At 27.5% G+C, this 19123-nt stretch overlaps 1 protein-coding gene across 1 annotated transcript; it reads left to right on the forward strand.

Annotated features, from left to right (window-relative positions):
- Positions 1-6050: 6050 nt before the first annotated feature.
- Positions 6051-10337, forward strand: LOC100168265 (peroxidase-like). The gene is made up of 9 exons (XM_029485515.1): positions 6051-6381; positions 6471-6700; positions 6892-7062; positions 7145-7353; positions 7753-8291; positions 9275-9437; positions 9559-9735; positions 9812-10001; positions 10066-10337. The coding sequence occupies exons 1-9, from the start codon at positions 6056-6058 to the stop codon at positions 10266-10268; spliced, it is 2208 nt and encodes a 735-aa protein (XP_029341375.1). The 5' UTR covers positions 6051-6055; the 3' UTR covers positions 10269-10337.
- The last annotated feature ends 8786 nt before the right edge of the window (positions 10338-19123 follow it).

The following is a 19123-nucleotide window of genomic DNA, read 5'->3' on the forward strand; positions in this document are numbered from 1 at the left end:
AAATAATAAATATTCAAAATCTAAGCTTCTTTTCACATTGTCGCTTTATATATTAAATAATCAATAATTTATCAATCACATTAATTTCCTATACCTACTAATATGACAACATTTTTAGTAAAGTATAATATTTTATGATAATTGTATTTGTGTTGTAAAAAAATTGTTACCCCCCCCCCCCCCCACCCACCACCAAACACAGATTTTTGACTCTGCATCCGTGCCTGCATAGAACATTGTATGGATGAACGTAATGAATTACAATTTACTTAAATACAATATATACAAACTAGATAATGAAATAATATAAAAACACATTTTAACATAAAATAATTAACCAGTTGATAACAGTACTTTTTACATTGTTATATTTATAGACCATGTTCTCATACAAAATGACTAACTACATTGGGTATGAAATAACAAAATGTCAAAATATATGCCTACCTAAAAATATTTATAGATTACATAAAATTTTTCATTTTTCATTTTCAAAAACATAATTAATCACTAAATCACATGTTTTGAAAATTGTAATATCTTAACATACATCAGAGATATGTTCAAATGTACTTTATTTATGGTTTTTTTTTTGCTCCGATCATGACTTTCTATAAATAAGTTTATAATAGTTTTTATTTGTATGGTAATATCAAACAATAATATTATTATTTTTTTAACATTGGCGGGTCTCGAGCGGTCTATTTCGGCGATAAATGCGTTCCTCATCATGCCTTACCGCCAGTGGCGTAGCCAGGATTATGAAATGGGGGGTGTTTTAGGTATAGATTAAAACCAAGTTTTTACAGTTTTCTTATATAGATAAATTTAGAGTTCAGGACGACTTGAAATTATCGAAATATGCGGTCAAAATTCTCAAAATATGCTTAAATATATGTACTATGTAGCAATATTTTTATATTATTTTTGAAAAATCATAAAACATATTGTAATTTAGGTAATAAAAAACTAAAAAATAAGTAGGTATATAAACCTGATAAATAAATAAATAAATAACTAAATAATTAAATAAATAAATAACAACTTATTTTTTAAAAATACTGGCATACAATACTAGGTTAATTAATAAGTAATAACGAATAACGTGATATACGAACACGTACCTATATCTACTGATGTTAATTTCTTCGTACAATCTACAATTATAGTTTAAACTGCACAGTTTTGTCACAAAAATACTTATGAAATCTTACATATGCGAATATATGACCAACTGTAGCCAAGAAATCCACCAACAACTTTAACAGCCCTCCGCCCCTCCCAAACATTTACCTACTTAATTTTTTTAAGCTTATTCAATTTTATAATAGTATGGTATTAGGCTTCGGCCTCTCCAAATCTCAAAGTTATCGCCTATTGTACCTAACCAAATATAATATTTTTTAAGATATTTTCAATGTTATCCAAATATAATTTTTCCCGAATATTGTATGTACATTTAAATTAAAAAATACACAAATATGCAAATTCAAACTTTGTATTTAATTTCGCCATTTCATAAGACAAATGTATAACTTGCAACCAGTCCCGAAACCTATAAACAATATATTTATTAGGAGGGAAAATGTCAATGGGAGGGGTTTAAACACCCAAAACCCCCCCTGGCTACGCCACTGCTTACCACCAAGCTTACAACATCAATCACTCCGCCACGAAATAAAAACAATTAAAGTTAAAGGGCGAGTGTCGCTTCTATAATGTTCTATGTTATTACTAACCCTAGTCTAAGTACGCTTTACTGCAGAATATTACAATAAATTGTTCTGTTCATTATCATACCATAAAACATTGTTGTTTGTTAGTTACCTGATTACCTCGTACTCATCATCATATTATTTAAGTTTACTATTTCAACCAGCGTCCTTTTCAATACCGCTTAAATACAGTTCACTTTTCCCACTTCCACAGGGTTATCGACTTTCGGACCTAAGTATCGTCACACAGGACAGGTTGTGTGACATCCGCCGTCCACACACACACGCACACTCGTCGCCGGCTTACATGTGTCAGCCATTTTGGTGTATTGAGATATAATAGTATAATATTATAATAATATTATAATATAACATTTATACGGGAGGTTGTTGTATGTGCTTGCGAGCATGTATGGGTTCGTCTTATCTCTCAGGACCATTTTAACGCATTTTATTTTATTGTAAAGTTATTTGATTGTCCTATCACCCATCAAGAGAAGAAATGTTTTAAATCTTTACTTTTTTCAATTTAATAAATATTATTTACACATTTCTGGTTTAATTGCGTAGGTATTTAATTGAAATAGTGTACTAGCTGATATAGGTAATTACATGAGGATTATACGTATTTATTTTATTTCATATTATTACCCATATATATCAATAATTTGATAAAAACATAATAAATTCATTAAAATGTTACTCAATGGACTTAATGTAAAGATAAAACTTATACCTTAACTGTGTATTGTATATTTTATTATTAAACAGTTAATAAATTCATGGGTTCAATACAGATGTTCATTTTACTATAAATTTCATATTATACACTGCTCGCACCGGCTCTGTAAAACTTCTCGTGTATATCTGAATTCCAACGATTTATCAAACACCAGTTTCTCATTGTCCCACACCCCTCGACAACATTTACAAGGGAATAGACTGGTAACTGCCACAATCCAAACCCAAGGTCAAATTCCATTATTTCTATACACTGTAGTTACAACTCAACAAACACACCGGCCGTATTTCCAGTGCATCGGATCGGTTCAATAATAATATATTTTTATTTTCAGATCAATGTTGAACACGATAACTCGAAATTTGATTTTAATTTCTCTTTATTAAAAAAAATTAAAGAAATCAATTAATCATTATCACAGTTAATTGTAGGTACGTTACATATTATAACATATTATAAGAGTAATGAAAAAAAAAAAATAATAATGAAATTACAAAATATTAAAAAGTTGTCAATTTTGAAAATGTTGCAATAGATTATTTACCATGGGACGACAAAAACATATTAGTCCGTTGTGATCATTTTCAATCAACACTTATTTATGAACAATAAAATTATAATAATATTAATATACAACAGTAGGTACGATTTATTATTTAGGATTATGACGAAGTTAACAATAATAAAACTAAAATATGCATATCTATTGTGCTGAGAATATTTTTATTAATATCGAAATTCATTTATTCTTCTCCAATGCTATACAAAATGTTTGAAATTTAGATAAAATACAACACCAATAATTTATTTTTTCATAATTTGTAAATAAATTGTGTTCGTCACGCAAGAAAATTATAAATTTTAGTAATTAATATGGAATGTTTAAATAATTTTCTGTAATTAATATATTTTTTTGAATAACAATAAAACAACAATTATAGATTGACACGAAATCGTTTTTAAAATGTTGTCTTTAGCTATTTGCAGTGTTTGTTATAATTTCTGATGCACTAATTATTTATAGTACGCATTATAAGGTTATAATATTTTATACAAATCAAAATATTTTGTGTAATTCATAGATGTTATTATTTTTTATTTATTATTATTTATTTACAGCGATAAAAATTTTAAAAATAATAAGTTATAATTTTTTTTTTTGGCATTTAAAATTTTAAACCTTTAATTTTAAAAGAATTTGTTATAGCTGCAAAGATGTGTAAATAGTGAATAATAAATTGAAAAAAAAAATTAACTTCAAACGCTGATTAACAATGAAATGGACTTTTTGCTAAACTCTATTTTTTTTTTATTAAAAACGAATGGGTAATCTTGTGTTAAGTTTTTAAATCTTAGAAATGAATATCAAACTACAAAATCATTTGATAAATTTAGTTATACACCCTAAAATAATAGAACATGAAGGAATGGCAAAGAAATAAATTGGAGCTGTAAAAGAATAAAAAAATCTAATGAATATAAAATAATTATATAAGATAAAACGTCATACATTTGTACCTACGTGTGTTTGTTTGAATGGTTGGCGGGTGGGTGGAAGAGCTATCAGGATGTATGGTGGGAGAGAGTGTAGTTCCACCAATAGGATTGTCGTTCGTCCGATGCCCCCGTGGTTGTTAATATCCCTTGGCCACCGAAATTAGTATGCCGATAAATGTATAACCGGGTGACACCGCTAACACCAGACAGAAGTCCGACGAAGATCTATTAAAAAATTGCACTCGTAGTGAGTGGTTAAATTATCTCAATCATTGAATAAGGAATTTTGGTGCTTAACGATACAACAAATACTGGTTCAATCGCATGATAGATTTCAAAAGGATAAGCAGGGGATTTGTTAATGATTTAAAATAAATAATTTATCGGCGAGTAAGTACCTAACTATAATTTACATTAATTATATAAAAACAAATAACTAAAATAAGTAGGTTCTTACACATAAGTTTAATCGACACTTGTATAAGTTGTCACCCGTTATCAGTGTTGTGCACTAGCTAAATTTATATAGATAAAAACTTTAAATCTATATCTTATCTAGATACAAAATAAAATTGACATCTAATTTTCATTTAGATAAAAATTATAGCCATCTAGATAAATGTATCTAGATAATTCGCGAAATCCGTAACTAATAAGTAATAAGTCCAGGGTTGGAAGATGATATCACTTAAAATTACCTACATAATTAATACGGTCTTTAACATTACCTTAAATAGTTAAATATAGCTAAAGATATGCAATAAAAACCACAAAATATACAAAAATAACGGAAATTTACAAATTTATAATTTATTAAATCAACACCAACCAAATCGCTAAATATCTCTAAATATGCGCAAAAAAATATGTAATATCTAGGGCCGGGATTTTAATGCCCTAAACAATTTTAAAAAATGCCTTTAAAAAAATGCAAAAACGACTTAAAAAACTCAAAAAACGCACTAAAAAAATGAATTTAAATTATACTTATTATAGCTTAAAATTTAGAATAAAAATTTTAAATTATACTACAGTAATGTATTTTTTTTTGTTAATTGTACGTTATTACTTGTTTGGTTTTTTTGTGCTTCTGTTTTATTAATCATTCATTCTAAAATAATAATTTAAAAAAAAAATTTAATATTTTAACTTGTTTTTGCTATTTGTTATTAATACTAACCTAGACAAAATCGCTATTGCACCGTATAATGATCTGCTGTCTTATATTTTCAAATAAAAATGATCGTCGTTGGTCGGATAATATACTTTTGTAAGTAGAAGAACCTTTTTCGACTTCGACTGATGATACTGGATCATATTTAAAGTGCGAAATATCGTCCGTCGTTATATCTTCTGGTATATTGTTTTCATCAGGTTTTTCACCATTTATGGTTACTAATTCAGTAATACTTATCTAAGCCTAGCTATGATAAAATTGTTATCGACGATATATACCTATGTACCTTTGTATGTATGGTGTAATAATAATAATAATTCATAATAAGTATAATATAACGGTGATAATTTTCGGGGGAAAGCCTAGCTATGATGAAATATATGAATATATGATACTATAGGTATATAATTTATTATTCATACCGTTAGCTGCAGTTTGCCGAAATTTTCTTGTGAATCGCAAATGTTTTCGTTCATTTTATGAAGAAATTGTGAAAATTGCTCTATAAACCAAGAAAATGTCGTAAAAAATGAATTTAAGGTTAATTTTGTATATTACTAATATCCAACACTGCCGTCAGGTTCATAGATCATTTCACACTTAACATTAGTGTTCACTTTTTTTAATAAAATTAAATTTTTTTGCCATGCTCGTGATCTAAAAGTTGTGATCTAAAATCAGCTGAGATTCACTATACATAAATTAATGCATGGAGTATGAAAATAGTACATTGATAGGTAGTTAAATTTTTTTATCAAATTATACCAGCTGACATTTTGGTTTTTAATTTATGAGAAGTAATTATGCGTAAATATATTTTTATGCATTCAATACCTAATTCAACTCTAAAAAATAGTTATATAATTAAAATTACAGGTATATTTAATATTTATAGACTTTGTTATATGATTACAGTTTATAAAAATGAAAAGAACGAGTACTTCGATAATTATAATACGATTGTTGATTTGTACGGTGATATTCGTTCCACCGTGTTGCACGGAAAACTGGTACCTAGAACTCGATATCTCTGATGTAAACCAAGAGATTCAAAAAGTTGTTGAAATAATTGAAAACAGGTATCGTTCTGAGGATATTATATTATCAAATATTAGTCGTTTGATTATTGGAAGCCCGGTTTATGGACAAATGATCGATTCTATGCCTTCCAAAGAGGGACATTCGGGGTCTCGAAATGCTGAAATTATATATGAAGTTACACGAAGTTTGAAGAATACATATTGTCTAAGGTATATACGCATACAATAAATATCTCAATAAAAAAAAATATATTATATGTTTATTATAATAATATGCATAAATTAAATTACAATTTCAGTTACGGGCTAAGTGATATACAATGTGCCAAAGATTTAACGAAGGTGAATCTGACCGGGACAACATTGGGTGAGATGTGTATGGCCGAGTATCATAACAACAATTATTCGTGCATCGGGAAGGACTTTGACTATCGTAGTCTTGACGGGTCTTGTAACAACCTGAAACGTAAATATTTGGGAAAGGCAAACACTCCTTATAAACGTTTGCTGTTTCCAGTCTACAAAGATGGTAATATTTTATATTTTTTTTATGATGCAAAACACCCGTAGAATATATTTAGATATTGAATTTTATTTAAAACGTTAAGATATTCATAGCGCTTTTCCAACTAACACATCATTTTTTCTAAATACAAATGACGTATTTTAATTTACACTCTCGCTGATCTAATGTTGTGATTTCATTAATCGATCACTCAGGTGTTTACGAAATGCCCAATATTAACGATGAAATGCTGCCCAATCCTAGATTAGTGAGCACAAATCTTGTAAAAGACGAAGACTCTCCCGACCAAACAAAAACGATGATGATGGCGTACTGGTCGATATTCATAGGCCACGATCTCTCACACACGACAGTTTCTACAATTGGTATACACATTAAACACATAACCGTATATAAATTGATTTGATTTTAATTAATGGAAACGTATGTCATTTATCAATCCCAAAGGGAAAGAGAACAGGTTTGTAAATTGTTGTGATAAGGACAAAAGTATTCAATATTCACTGAACAAAAATATAAGATCCTGCAAGCCCATATTTATACCGGATGAAGATAGGTTTTTTAAACCGGATCCGTTTGATTACATGAACTGCATGAACTACGTGCGTTCTCGGCCAGCGGTGCGTTCTGATTGTACATTTGGACCCATGGAACAAGTAACAGTCATATTAAATAATAACATATTGATAAAATTATATATTATATTTTTATGATGATAAAAATAATAACACTTATCGAAGGTATTTTGAGAGAAAAGCTCTAATGGTGGCTTCTACAGGCAAAGTCCATATAAAAATGTACACAAAAAATCGCATATGTTAAATAAATACAAAATTGCACATTTTGTCCTTTGGAAAATTGTATTTGTTTTGTTTAAATGTAGTTGATAATAAACAAAGAAGAAACAAAATACGAAATCCGTTTACATGGGGTGGAGCAATTATTTCCAGCATCTTAGTGTTTAGAACTATCGGTCCTAATTCGTAAAAACTAAAGAAACTAATAGAATATTTAAAAATCGTAGTCACTATTAAAGACCTGTTTATGTTTCACAGATGAACCAAGCTACCCATTATTTAGACGCATCGATGATTTACGGTACGACGGAACAACAGACGTTGTCGTTGAGACAAATGTCGCTCGGTAAACTATTGGTACAAAAAAAGCGTTTTATCATACCAAGTTGGGATATCATGCCCCTGGAAACCACTGATACGAACGTTTGCCAGAACGGCCCCGGTACGTGCTTTCGGGCTGGTGACATTAGAGCAAACGCGTTACCACAACTGAATGCCGTGCACACACTGTGGGTAAGGGAACACAACCGGGTAGCCGGAGAACTGTATAAAGAAAAAATCTTCTTGACTGATGAAGAACTTTTCCAAGAGGCAAAGAAAATCGTGACGGCTTGCATACAGCACATCACGTACAACGAATGGCTGCCGGCACTGCTTGGCGTTAACTACACCAAGGAAAACGGTTTGGGACTGGGGCAACGAACCACTTACGACGAGACTGCTGACCCGACAGTTAGCAATAGTTTCGCGACCGCAATACTGCCATTCGCCAATTCCATGATCAGCGATTCGATTAGGTTCGGGCACAGCATATTATTATTGTTATTATTATAATAAATTATCGTGCATGCTGTAAGTCATTTCGTGGTGACAGTTTGTCTGTTCACTTGAAAAATCGTCAATATTGTCACCTTATTTGTTATTTCACCCCTGTGAACTTGTTAGCGGTTTTCATATTTAAATGGTGTCTTATACATTTTAGATTTTGATATTTGGATCGAGCAGTTCATAACAAATCAAAATTTTTTGAAAATTTTATTCTGTATAAAAAGTACTAAAATATAAACAACAAGAGTTACACTTAAAACCAAAATCGATATTGTCAAAAACTGATTAAAACACTATTTTTACACTATTGGATTTTCATCAGTAAATTAAGAATTAAGAATTTTAGTCCATCAATTTTTGTTATTTTTTGGTAATTCAAAACTAATAACCAGACACACTTTAGAAATTCATAAATTTTTCTTTCAATAGCTAACATGAAGAATTTGAATAGAGGTTTCCCAAACAATTGTTGAACATCTATCAAAAAGAAATAGTTCATTGAAAGTCACTATTTATGAAGACGTTATTTATAGCCATGGTACATTTTTGATTACTGTTAATTTTTTTTTTAACTATTAAATTTGATAAATCATACAAGTATTTTATGCTGACATTACGTCCCCACTCAGAAACGTTTTTCGTTTTTCATTGAATTGAAATATAACACATCCTTTACAACCAGATGCTTGACAACTAATGTACCTACAGCAAGATCAGTACACACTTGTCCACCTATTCGCTTAAAATTTAATCTATACAAGATAGTATATTTAACGTATAGATACCAATATTAATTCAATACATGATATTATTTCAATTATCATAGATCAAGATAAGCGTAAATATATTCTACATACGCATATTGACGTTTAAAAAAATTTAAATACTTAAGTAGTATTTTGATTTACGTAATTGCTTTCTACTTATAATTATTGTATATGTTTTTGTTTAGAATAACCGACACTTACTTATATCCCCCGGGACAACCTACCTTAAAGGAACATTACAACAAACCACTTATATTGGGCAGTCTTGTTACCCACGTTATAAATGATATGCTAATCGGACTAACTATGCAGGCTACACAAAAAGTCGATATGCTGTTTACACAATCGGTGAGTTTATAAAACACAATTAATATATAAACTTTGTTTTTTTACAACATTAATGTTGATAACTTCAATATTGCAGACAATATTATTTACGTCTATCTTTCTTTTTTAAATAATTTTATAGATTACAAATTACTTATATAGTATTGATCCAAATGATTCGTTTGGAATGGACATTCTCAGCTTGGATATACAACGAAGCCGCGATCACGGTATTCCAAGTTACACGCAATTTAGAAAATATTGTGGACTTACAGACATAGAAAACGTGCAAGATTTGTCTGAGATCATGGTGGAAGGTGTAAGTTTGAAAAAAATTGAAATTGTTAAATAATAATATAACCACTGAACTCATTAGTATGTTATGTTGTTTTTAGTCAGCTGATAAATTATTGAAGCTATACAAAACTTGGAATGATATAGATCTATTGGTTGGTGCATTGTTGGAGAAACACGTTGACGACGCAATGGTTGGCCCTACGATGAGGTGTATTATCAAGGAACAATTTGTAAGAACAAGAATTGCAGATAGATTTTTTTATGACGTACCAGGAGTATTTTCTGATTGTAAATATACCTAAATTGTTTTTAATGAATTACCCTAATTTTAACTAATCTATTTAAATTTAAGATCAACTGGAGAATATAAGAAAAGTGACGCTTGCCAGAGTTTTATGTGATAACGCTGATATTGAATTAATGACACTAGAAGTCTTTTCGAGACCGGCGGTATATGATCATTCAGTTCATGGTTGTATATCAACATTAATTCCAAATATGAAATTTATTGGTTGGTTTGATAAATTGGAAGACAATTTTTTTGGTATAAAATAACACTAAAAATCAATTAGACTCATTTGAATATCAATTTTTTTTTTGATAATATAGTACTGATCTGAACAAGTTTTATTTACATTTATTTACACTTTTATTCTTCACCTTCTTCTACGGACAACACAATTTAAGATGCACTGGTTTACGGGATAGTGACGTACCTAGTATGGCAGTATCCTTTACTGACTATATTTCCCCAGTCTTGCCATGTATCCCCTATACTGTGTTGTGTAAAACATATAATTTTAACCATCAGTATACATTTTATTAAGCCCTTTTTGAATATAAATTTATTTTTATCGTTCACAACAATCATATCCATCATAATTATTTAAAATAAATACTTAAAGTAGCTAAACAAAATATAACGTAATTGAAAACAGTTTAAAAGGTTTATCTCATATGAGCCGGTTTAATGATAATTTTTCCAATTCCTTATTGGGTATTTGGAGCTAATAAATAAGTAATTACGAGTTAACAATAGCAATTTATATACAGGTGTTTAAAATAGTATGGGAGCAGATTTTACTATGAAATATTAAAATTAAGGTAAAAATATGACCTGTGCAGAACTGGTTTTTAATATATATTACTATATATATATTTATATATAATGTATGTATCTGTATTACCTAGACAATTTAGATACCTCTTAAATATTTTTTTATTAACTAGAAAGCCGAGGTATGAAGGGAAAATTTAAAATTAAAATGGGAATTATTTTTTGAAATAACATTCATGTACAGTTCAATTTTTAATACATTTGATGGGTCGTTTATATTGACATTATATTCCATAATATTGAAGCTATTGACATTTTAATTTTGGTTATAATTTGTAAAATGTCAACAGTTAGTAATGACAATAGTAACGAAGGTAATATATAATTTGTATGTTATAATGATTGCTAATATTTGTTATCACAGATTATATTATTTTATAATCTATATAATACTGTCCTAATTCAATGTCCGTAACCCATAATCATTAACACTGTAGTAAGTGATAATATTATGTTCTCATCAAGCTTAAGAACAGTTGATAAGATTTTATACTTTCAGTTTATATGTACGAGTATATCAATCTATTAATTCAATATATAATATATAATTCAATATTCAATAGGGATACTAAACAAAAGTGATATAGTAGTCGCCCTTAAACGATAATATTATTCAATTGCATTAATATTGTATTAGTAACAAATTGTAATTCATTGTCCAGTTAAAAGCCAAATTGTTCTACCAACAATACGTACAGTCATACTAGGAGGAATATATAAATCACTTGGTCATAACATGCATGTATCTATAAATGGGATGTATTCATAACTTCTGATAATTCTGATCACATTTATTTGTGGTGAAATAAATACGTATCGATATTTGATGAAATTATTTAAATTGTGCGAAATATTTTAATACATTCTTATCACTTAATAATTTTGTATATTTTAATTATAAATGATTATGCCCGTGAAATTAACAATTCAATGTTTGTAAAGTTTATCTTTTTATTAAAATTATCAATATCAATATCAATATCAGTATTAATATTATATACATAACTGAAGCTTATATAGAAAAATCAAAAATTTTATATTACAGATGATTTCCCTACAATAATATTTTTACCCAACCAAGTTATAAATACTACGTCTCATAAATTATCAATACCGCAATAGACTATCTCAAAAAAAACCAAATTAAAATCATCTTAATATGCGCTTATTATAGTACACAAGACTGGAATACTGTTATAAATCCTACAAATATAAATAATTCCTGTACGTCAGCAAACAGTTTTCTAGACCTATTAATAACAAACTTATACTATTTTAGTATACTATAAGTTAGGTTTAAGGTAATATTAGTATACTATAAGTATACTATATTATCATGAAGTAATTAAGAAAATGACTAATAAGACACAAAATTAGTGTGGACAATTATTAATGAATTAATTTAAATACTTTCTTAAAGTATCTGTATTTAAAAAAAAAGATGTATAATCAAATACTTATTATGTTTACTTTGTATATTTCCTATTTTAATTTTAATCACGTATGACAAAATAAAATATAATGTGAATTGTAGGTATATTTTTTTATTGCAAACTTTAACCTCAAAATCTAAACTTCGACAAAGAAAATAGATGAGTGTTGTATAGTTACATATTGAAAGAGTAGCTTATGTTATAAATTCAATTTTTGTTAAACAAATCAAAATACTAGTACTAACCTAGCGATTACGTATTCATATAGTTAGCTAACTAGGTATAATGATATTACATTTTTTACGGGATCATAAATGTAACTTCGTGTTGCGGAAATTATGTGACCCCTCTCAACCGCCATGAAAAATTCAAAAATACACCCCTGTCTATACGATATAGACTATACCACCTAATACCTATAAGATACTATGCAGATACATAATTTAGAGTACCTTCGATGTCGGCACAGATGCGTTTATTTTGGCACTTGCGGTCATTCATATTTTTTTATCTAGGTGTACGAATTGTTTTTACAAATTACTCAAATTTGTTTCAAGAGATGTCCCTTTGCTCTCCATGTTTCCCAACCGGTCAACCACTTAAAACGTGTAGCATCCTGCTCAATAACTTATCATATACCTCGGAGTCAGTCTAGTAAAATACCTACTTGAGTAAAAGTATCAAAATACTTTTTAAGTACTAAAATACGTATTTTCAATACCTTTTAAAAAAGTACTTGGATCAATCATTTTAAATACTTAAAGTATCTGTATTTTTAAAAAAAAAATAGATACTTATATTCAAATACTTATACTTTTTAGTTTATGTAATATTTTCTATTTTGATTTTATTCACGTATAATAAAAAAAAACTATTGTGAATTTATATAATTTGAAGAATGTTGTTATATTTTTTATTGTAAACTTAAAACTATAATACTCAACCTCAAAATCTATACTTTGACAAAGAAAATAGATGAGTGTTCAGGGATGTTATTAATTCTAAGTCACTGTCTGGTGTATTATGTTGCCTTCTTTTAGTAAGTGCCTTTGAAATGTCGTAATGCAACAATACATAAAGGGTCCTTATCATGTCCCACGTGGGCACTATTTGTATGTGTGTTGCAATTATTACTGAACTGCGTACAACTTATAAATGTTTCGGTTTTCACGGTGGAGAATCAACATTTTCAAGATACCGTACAAATCGTGCCTTGTACAAAGTTTCATAACTATTAGTAAGGCGTATTACAAATTTGGGAGTTTGCAGTTCAGCGGTTTTTCTGTGAGTGCTGGCCCCAGCGCGGATTTGAGGGGGGCGTGGCGATTATCCCCCTCCCCTAGGGATTTTTACTTGAATTATAGCCGTATGATATAATGAATATGAAATTCTTCATTTTTCAATACTTTTTAAAAAAGTACTTAGATCAATTATTTTAAATACGTAAAGTATCTGTATTTTAAAAAAAAAAATAGGTCGGTACTTATATTCTACTTATATTCAAATACTTATACTTTTTGGTTTATATAATATTTTCTATTTTGATCTTATTCACGTATAATAAAATAAAAACTATTGTGAATTTATATACTTTGTTGTATGCAGGTATATTTTTTATTCTAACATATAATACTCAACCTCAAAATCTATACTTCGACAAAGAAAATAGATGAGTGTTTTATAGTTACATTGCACAACTGCATACCTACAATATATCGAGATGGACTGCAGACTATATAATTTTTCTGCGGTAGGAACAAATAATTTGTTTTATTAAATTGGTCTAAAGTATCGGTAACTATGGCTATGTGATATCATTATTAATTTATTGTTAAATTATTTAAATAAAAAATTATGATACGTTCTATCGTGTTTCGATTAAAATAAATTAAATAGGCGGAATATTGGTAAGTAGTATAAAACAATTTTTTTTCTGTGGTTAAAAAATGTGTCCGAAATTAAATTAAATATATGTTTAAAATAGTAATATAATAACTAACTAGTTAGGTTAAAAGGTTAAAATAAAATTAACTCATTAACTTATCTTTAACTCGTTAATGCCCAGCCTTGACTGCTCTACACTGGTATATATTATAATGTATAGTGTTGATATATGTAAATTAGCTACTATGATTCCTCTAGATTTGAAATATTTCACTTGAAATTTCACAGTTCTTGAAATATTTCAATGAAATTATGAAAAATATTTTTTCTTCTTTCAATCGTGTTCGGTTATAGATGTTTAGAAACAATAAATTGACTACACACTTAGAATTAAAGAAAAAACATATTAATTTTGTTGATTTATTATTTTATATTTGTATAGAACATATTATGTAGTGCTGAAAAATATTCATGGCATTATTGTGAGAGTAAAAACATTTTTTTACATGAGTTAAAATATTGTTGTACGCGGACCGTCAGCGATCCAAATGATAATGGTTTGAAATAAAATTGAAGTAAATTCCAACAATGAATTAAATAATAGTGTATTTTCAGTAATTATAAAGTGTACACAATTTGTATAATATGTGTGTGTGTATGGGGCTGATTGATATGTGAAGGTGCTCTGGGCTCATTATTTAATACTTGGATCATATACATAAGTGCAACTATGGGGGGGGGGCTGGAGAGGCTTCGCCCCCCAAAACTTGCAATAGCCCCTGCAAAATAAATAATTCATTTGTTTCCAAAAATATTAATATTTTTTTTTAAAAATTAAACAGTATTTCTTATTTTTTTTGGGTGGGGGGAGGTGGGGGGAAATGTAATTATCTAATTTGTATTTAAACCTTACAATTATTTTATATTGCCTATAGGCTATGATAAATATGGTAAATATCATTAACTGTATATGTCTGTATTTGTTTGAAGAAAACGATTTATGTCGGTTTATTGATAAGATTATTATACATAATTTTAATGAATATGCACTAAACTTAAGTATAGAAACAGTGAATTACGAAATAAAAATACCTGGAAAAAAATCCCTGAACCTAGGAAAAATAACCCCCAGACTACAATGTTACTGACAACTAGGTACATGAAATTGATTGATAAATTATTTTTTAAAAGCTAATTAGTGTAATAATTATCATATTATTAATATTTAATTACAACTATATTATACTTCTTGGTAGGTAGTATGGTATACCTACTTTTCATTAAAAAGATTAAAATATAATCATTAATAATTTTCAAAAATTAACAATAATATTATTTTGTTTTATATCATGATTTTAAGCAACATATTATGTCAATAGTCTTTTTAAAAAATTAGGTACCTAGTACCTACATTCATTGATTATTTATTTGATAATTATTTGTATCTATAAATAAAACTTGTAAAATCGACTTCTTATAATAATAATAGGTAATCATTAATATTGACATTTTGCTTATCGTCAAAATATTATTAGGAAATATAATATTTTATTTTGGGGATATATTATGATACATAATATAAAAAATATTATCATTGTTAAAGTCTGAAAATTATAATAAAAGTATTAAGAAATACCTAAGTTAATTTGTATTGAATCCCGAAACCATCGAAACCCGTGAATATGCGGATTTTGTTTGTCACAAGGTTTCAGTCGGTCTTCGTTTTGACGTACAACTTGTATTTAATAAATTATATTATACATTTAATAATACTGATTGTATTTGTTTTTGTTTTCGATTCAATAAATATTGCATTATGTTATTGTACACTTATTGTTTTGTCCTTCCTTCTGGATAATATATTTAAGTTTTGGTCAACTCTATCTATATGTAATGTGTAATATACAATATAGGTACAGAACTGTTTATTGACGGTGTTATGAATGTCTGCATGTATTGCTTTCAAGGCTGGCAAGTCAATGATTTTTTTTAACCCAGTTAAGTTAACATGCACCAATAATACAAAGTTAAAAGTTAATACACACTTTTAATTAAGTTTAAAACAAGTTAATTTTGTTTATACAACGATATCATTCTTAATTTTTTACCAACCCAAAACTAAATTATAGTACATAGTTTTTATACTTTATACAGTATTTCCATATAAGTTAGATTCGAAGGATATAAATTTTTAATTTTCAACAATTAACGGTAAATATTTTTTGACATGAAAACGAAATAAACTGAAATAGTGAAATATAATTAAATTAAAAACAAAATAAATCAACTTAACTTAGGTACTTCTTAAAATGAAAAATGAATTCGTTGATTTCACGTTAATTAAAAAACAAATGTTGTAAGTTAATGAAAAGCCAAAAGTAACTATTTAATGCCCAGCCTTGACTGCTACACATATATAGTGTTGATATATGTAAGTTAGCTACTATGATCTATGAGTACTATAATACTATGAGTATCCCATATAAGTCATTAAATATTTAATTAAACACATAACTTGGTCTAATTTACATAACTGGGGCCATAGTGGTGGGCAAATAAAGTCCAAATGGGCTGATACTACACAATGGCCATTATAATACTCCTGAACAACTCCCTACCAAACTCTTAGATGACTTGACGAATTTCACCTCCAAGTTAACTGTCGCAGAAATATCCCAAACCTAAAAACTTAATAAAATGTTCTGACATTTTGAACACAGCATTTTGTAACGTATTTAAATACTGTAAAAATGTTGAGACTCTTGCTCGAAAACCCAAGCAGTTATAACGCAGTTTAGAAATTTCTCACATATGCAAATCAGTAACACTGTAATAGTACGGGCTGTCACTCATAGGAAAACTGCTGAACTACAAATTCTCAAATCTGTAATACCTTACCAACAGTTATGAAACTTTGTACAAGGCCCGATTTGTACCGTATTTAAATATCTTGAAAATGTTGATTCTCCACCGTGAAAACAGAAGCAATTGAACGGTTCTTAAGAGAAAGGGCTTAAGTCAATTTTGTAAATTTTCAGTTCATACATAAATTCTGTGTGAAATTGCAAGCTGCGTTGAATGGTACCACAGTAGATACCACGTGAGATTTGGTTTACGAGATAAAATAAATGCGTATGGTAATAAGTCGTTATACAGAATTTTTATTTTATGAAAAAAGGCCGAAGTCACTATTTATAAATTATTTTAATGGCAAAGGGCGTAAATCTTATAAAATTACATGCAATACCGTCTTAAGTCGTGATGCAAAAGGGCATGAGTCTTGTAAAATTACATGTACTAGGTCTTAAGTCATTATAATTTGAAGAAAATAAATAAAAACTAAAATATATTTAATAGTAAAATAACAAAACACTTATTAAACATGATTATGAATACAAAATTTAAAAACATTAAAAATGTACAAAGTTATAATGTTTTTTGTGTTTCCTGAAAAGTATCAATGTTTGAATTAAGCCCTTTCTCTTTTCCAATTATAATTGTAACGCAGTTCAGTAATAATTGCAACACACATACAAATAGTGCCTATGCGTGACATGATAAGGACCCTGTATATTTTGTCGCAATTTTATTGCTCACAAATACGTCATAAAAATGATTGAGCAAATATTTTTTAAACATTATGATTAGTGTAACTATCACATTAATAATATTTAATTCCCAATATATACTTATAGTATAGGTATAAACTGTATTATAATAATATCATTGAAAAAATTAAAAATCAAGTATATATTTAAGAAAAATTAAATTAAAAAACAAATCTATGTTCAAATTAACTTAGGTATTTCTTAATACTTTTATTATAATTTTCAGACTTTAACAATGATAATATTTTTTATATTATGTATCATAATATATCCCCAAAATAAAATATTATATTTCCTAATAATATTTTGACGATAAGCAAAATGTCAATATTAATGATTACCTATTATTATTATAAGAAGTCGATTTTACAAGTTTTATTTATAGATACAAATAATTATCAAATAAATAATCAATGAATGTAGGTACTACCCACACAACATACAAATATTTATTTTGTGTACAATAAATATTTGATAAAAAATCTTGATGAATAATAAATATTTAATTTTCATTGATTTAAAATTTTTAAATATTTTATCAATATTTAATAAACTACGTTTGAACCATTTGGAGTTTTGCGATCAATATTTCTAAACAAATATTTAATTGTTATTATCGACTAATGTTCATTAAAAATAAAAAATTATACAATTAAAAAAGATTTATTTATAAGCAACATTAACTATATTAAACCAAATGAATTAAAATAATAAAATAAATTTCTTGAAGCTGGAATAGATTATAATATATAATTTTAGACTATAGTATATTATAATATACTTTTCTTATTAAAATATAAAATTTTAACTATGATATATCATATATTTTATATATATTATTATTATACTACATATTATATGATCAAATATAATATAATAGGCAAACTATTAGGTAAAATAAAACAAAGGCAAACACAATACACATAATGTTTTAGAAGTGTGAAACTATTTATTTTCATAAAAATATTTGTATATATCTAAGTATTACTGTATTACTATTATATATATTAGTACATAATTATATGAATAGGTAAAAAAAAGTAAATATTATGTCATATGAATTTAAATTGTATAAAACAAAATATTTTGAAATTTAATCAAAGCAAGAAAAATTTATTTAGTGAGAATTGTATTACATATTGTACATTATCAAAACAAAAAAAAATTTAAATATTAAAATATTAAAAAAAGCAATTTAAGCAGAGAAATTCTTATCAGAAATTCTTTTTAAATTAAATGGGGCTTGAGCAAGTACATATTTGATGATTTCCTCCATTTCATTTTGAGATGAATTTTGAAATTTATTTTGCTTCTTGACAGCATCTAAAAAATATTTACAATAAATAATTATGGGTAGCAAAAATATTT

Source organism: Acyrthosiphon pisum, chromosome X, assembly GCF_005508785.2.
Source record: "Acyrthosiphon pisum isolate AL4f chromosome X, pea_aphid_22Mar2018_4r6ur, whole genome shotgun sequence".
Lineage (NCBI taxonomy): Eukaryota > Metazoa > Arthropoda > Insecta > Hemiptera > Aphididae > Acyrthosiphon > Acyrthosiphon pisum.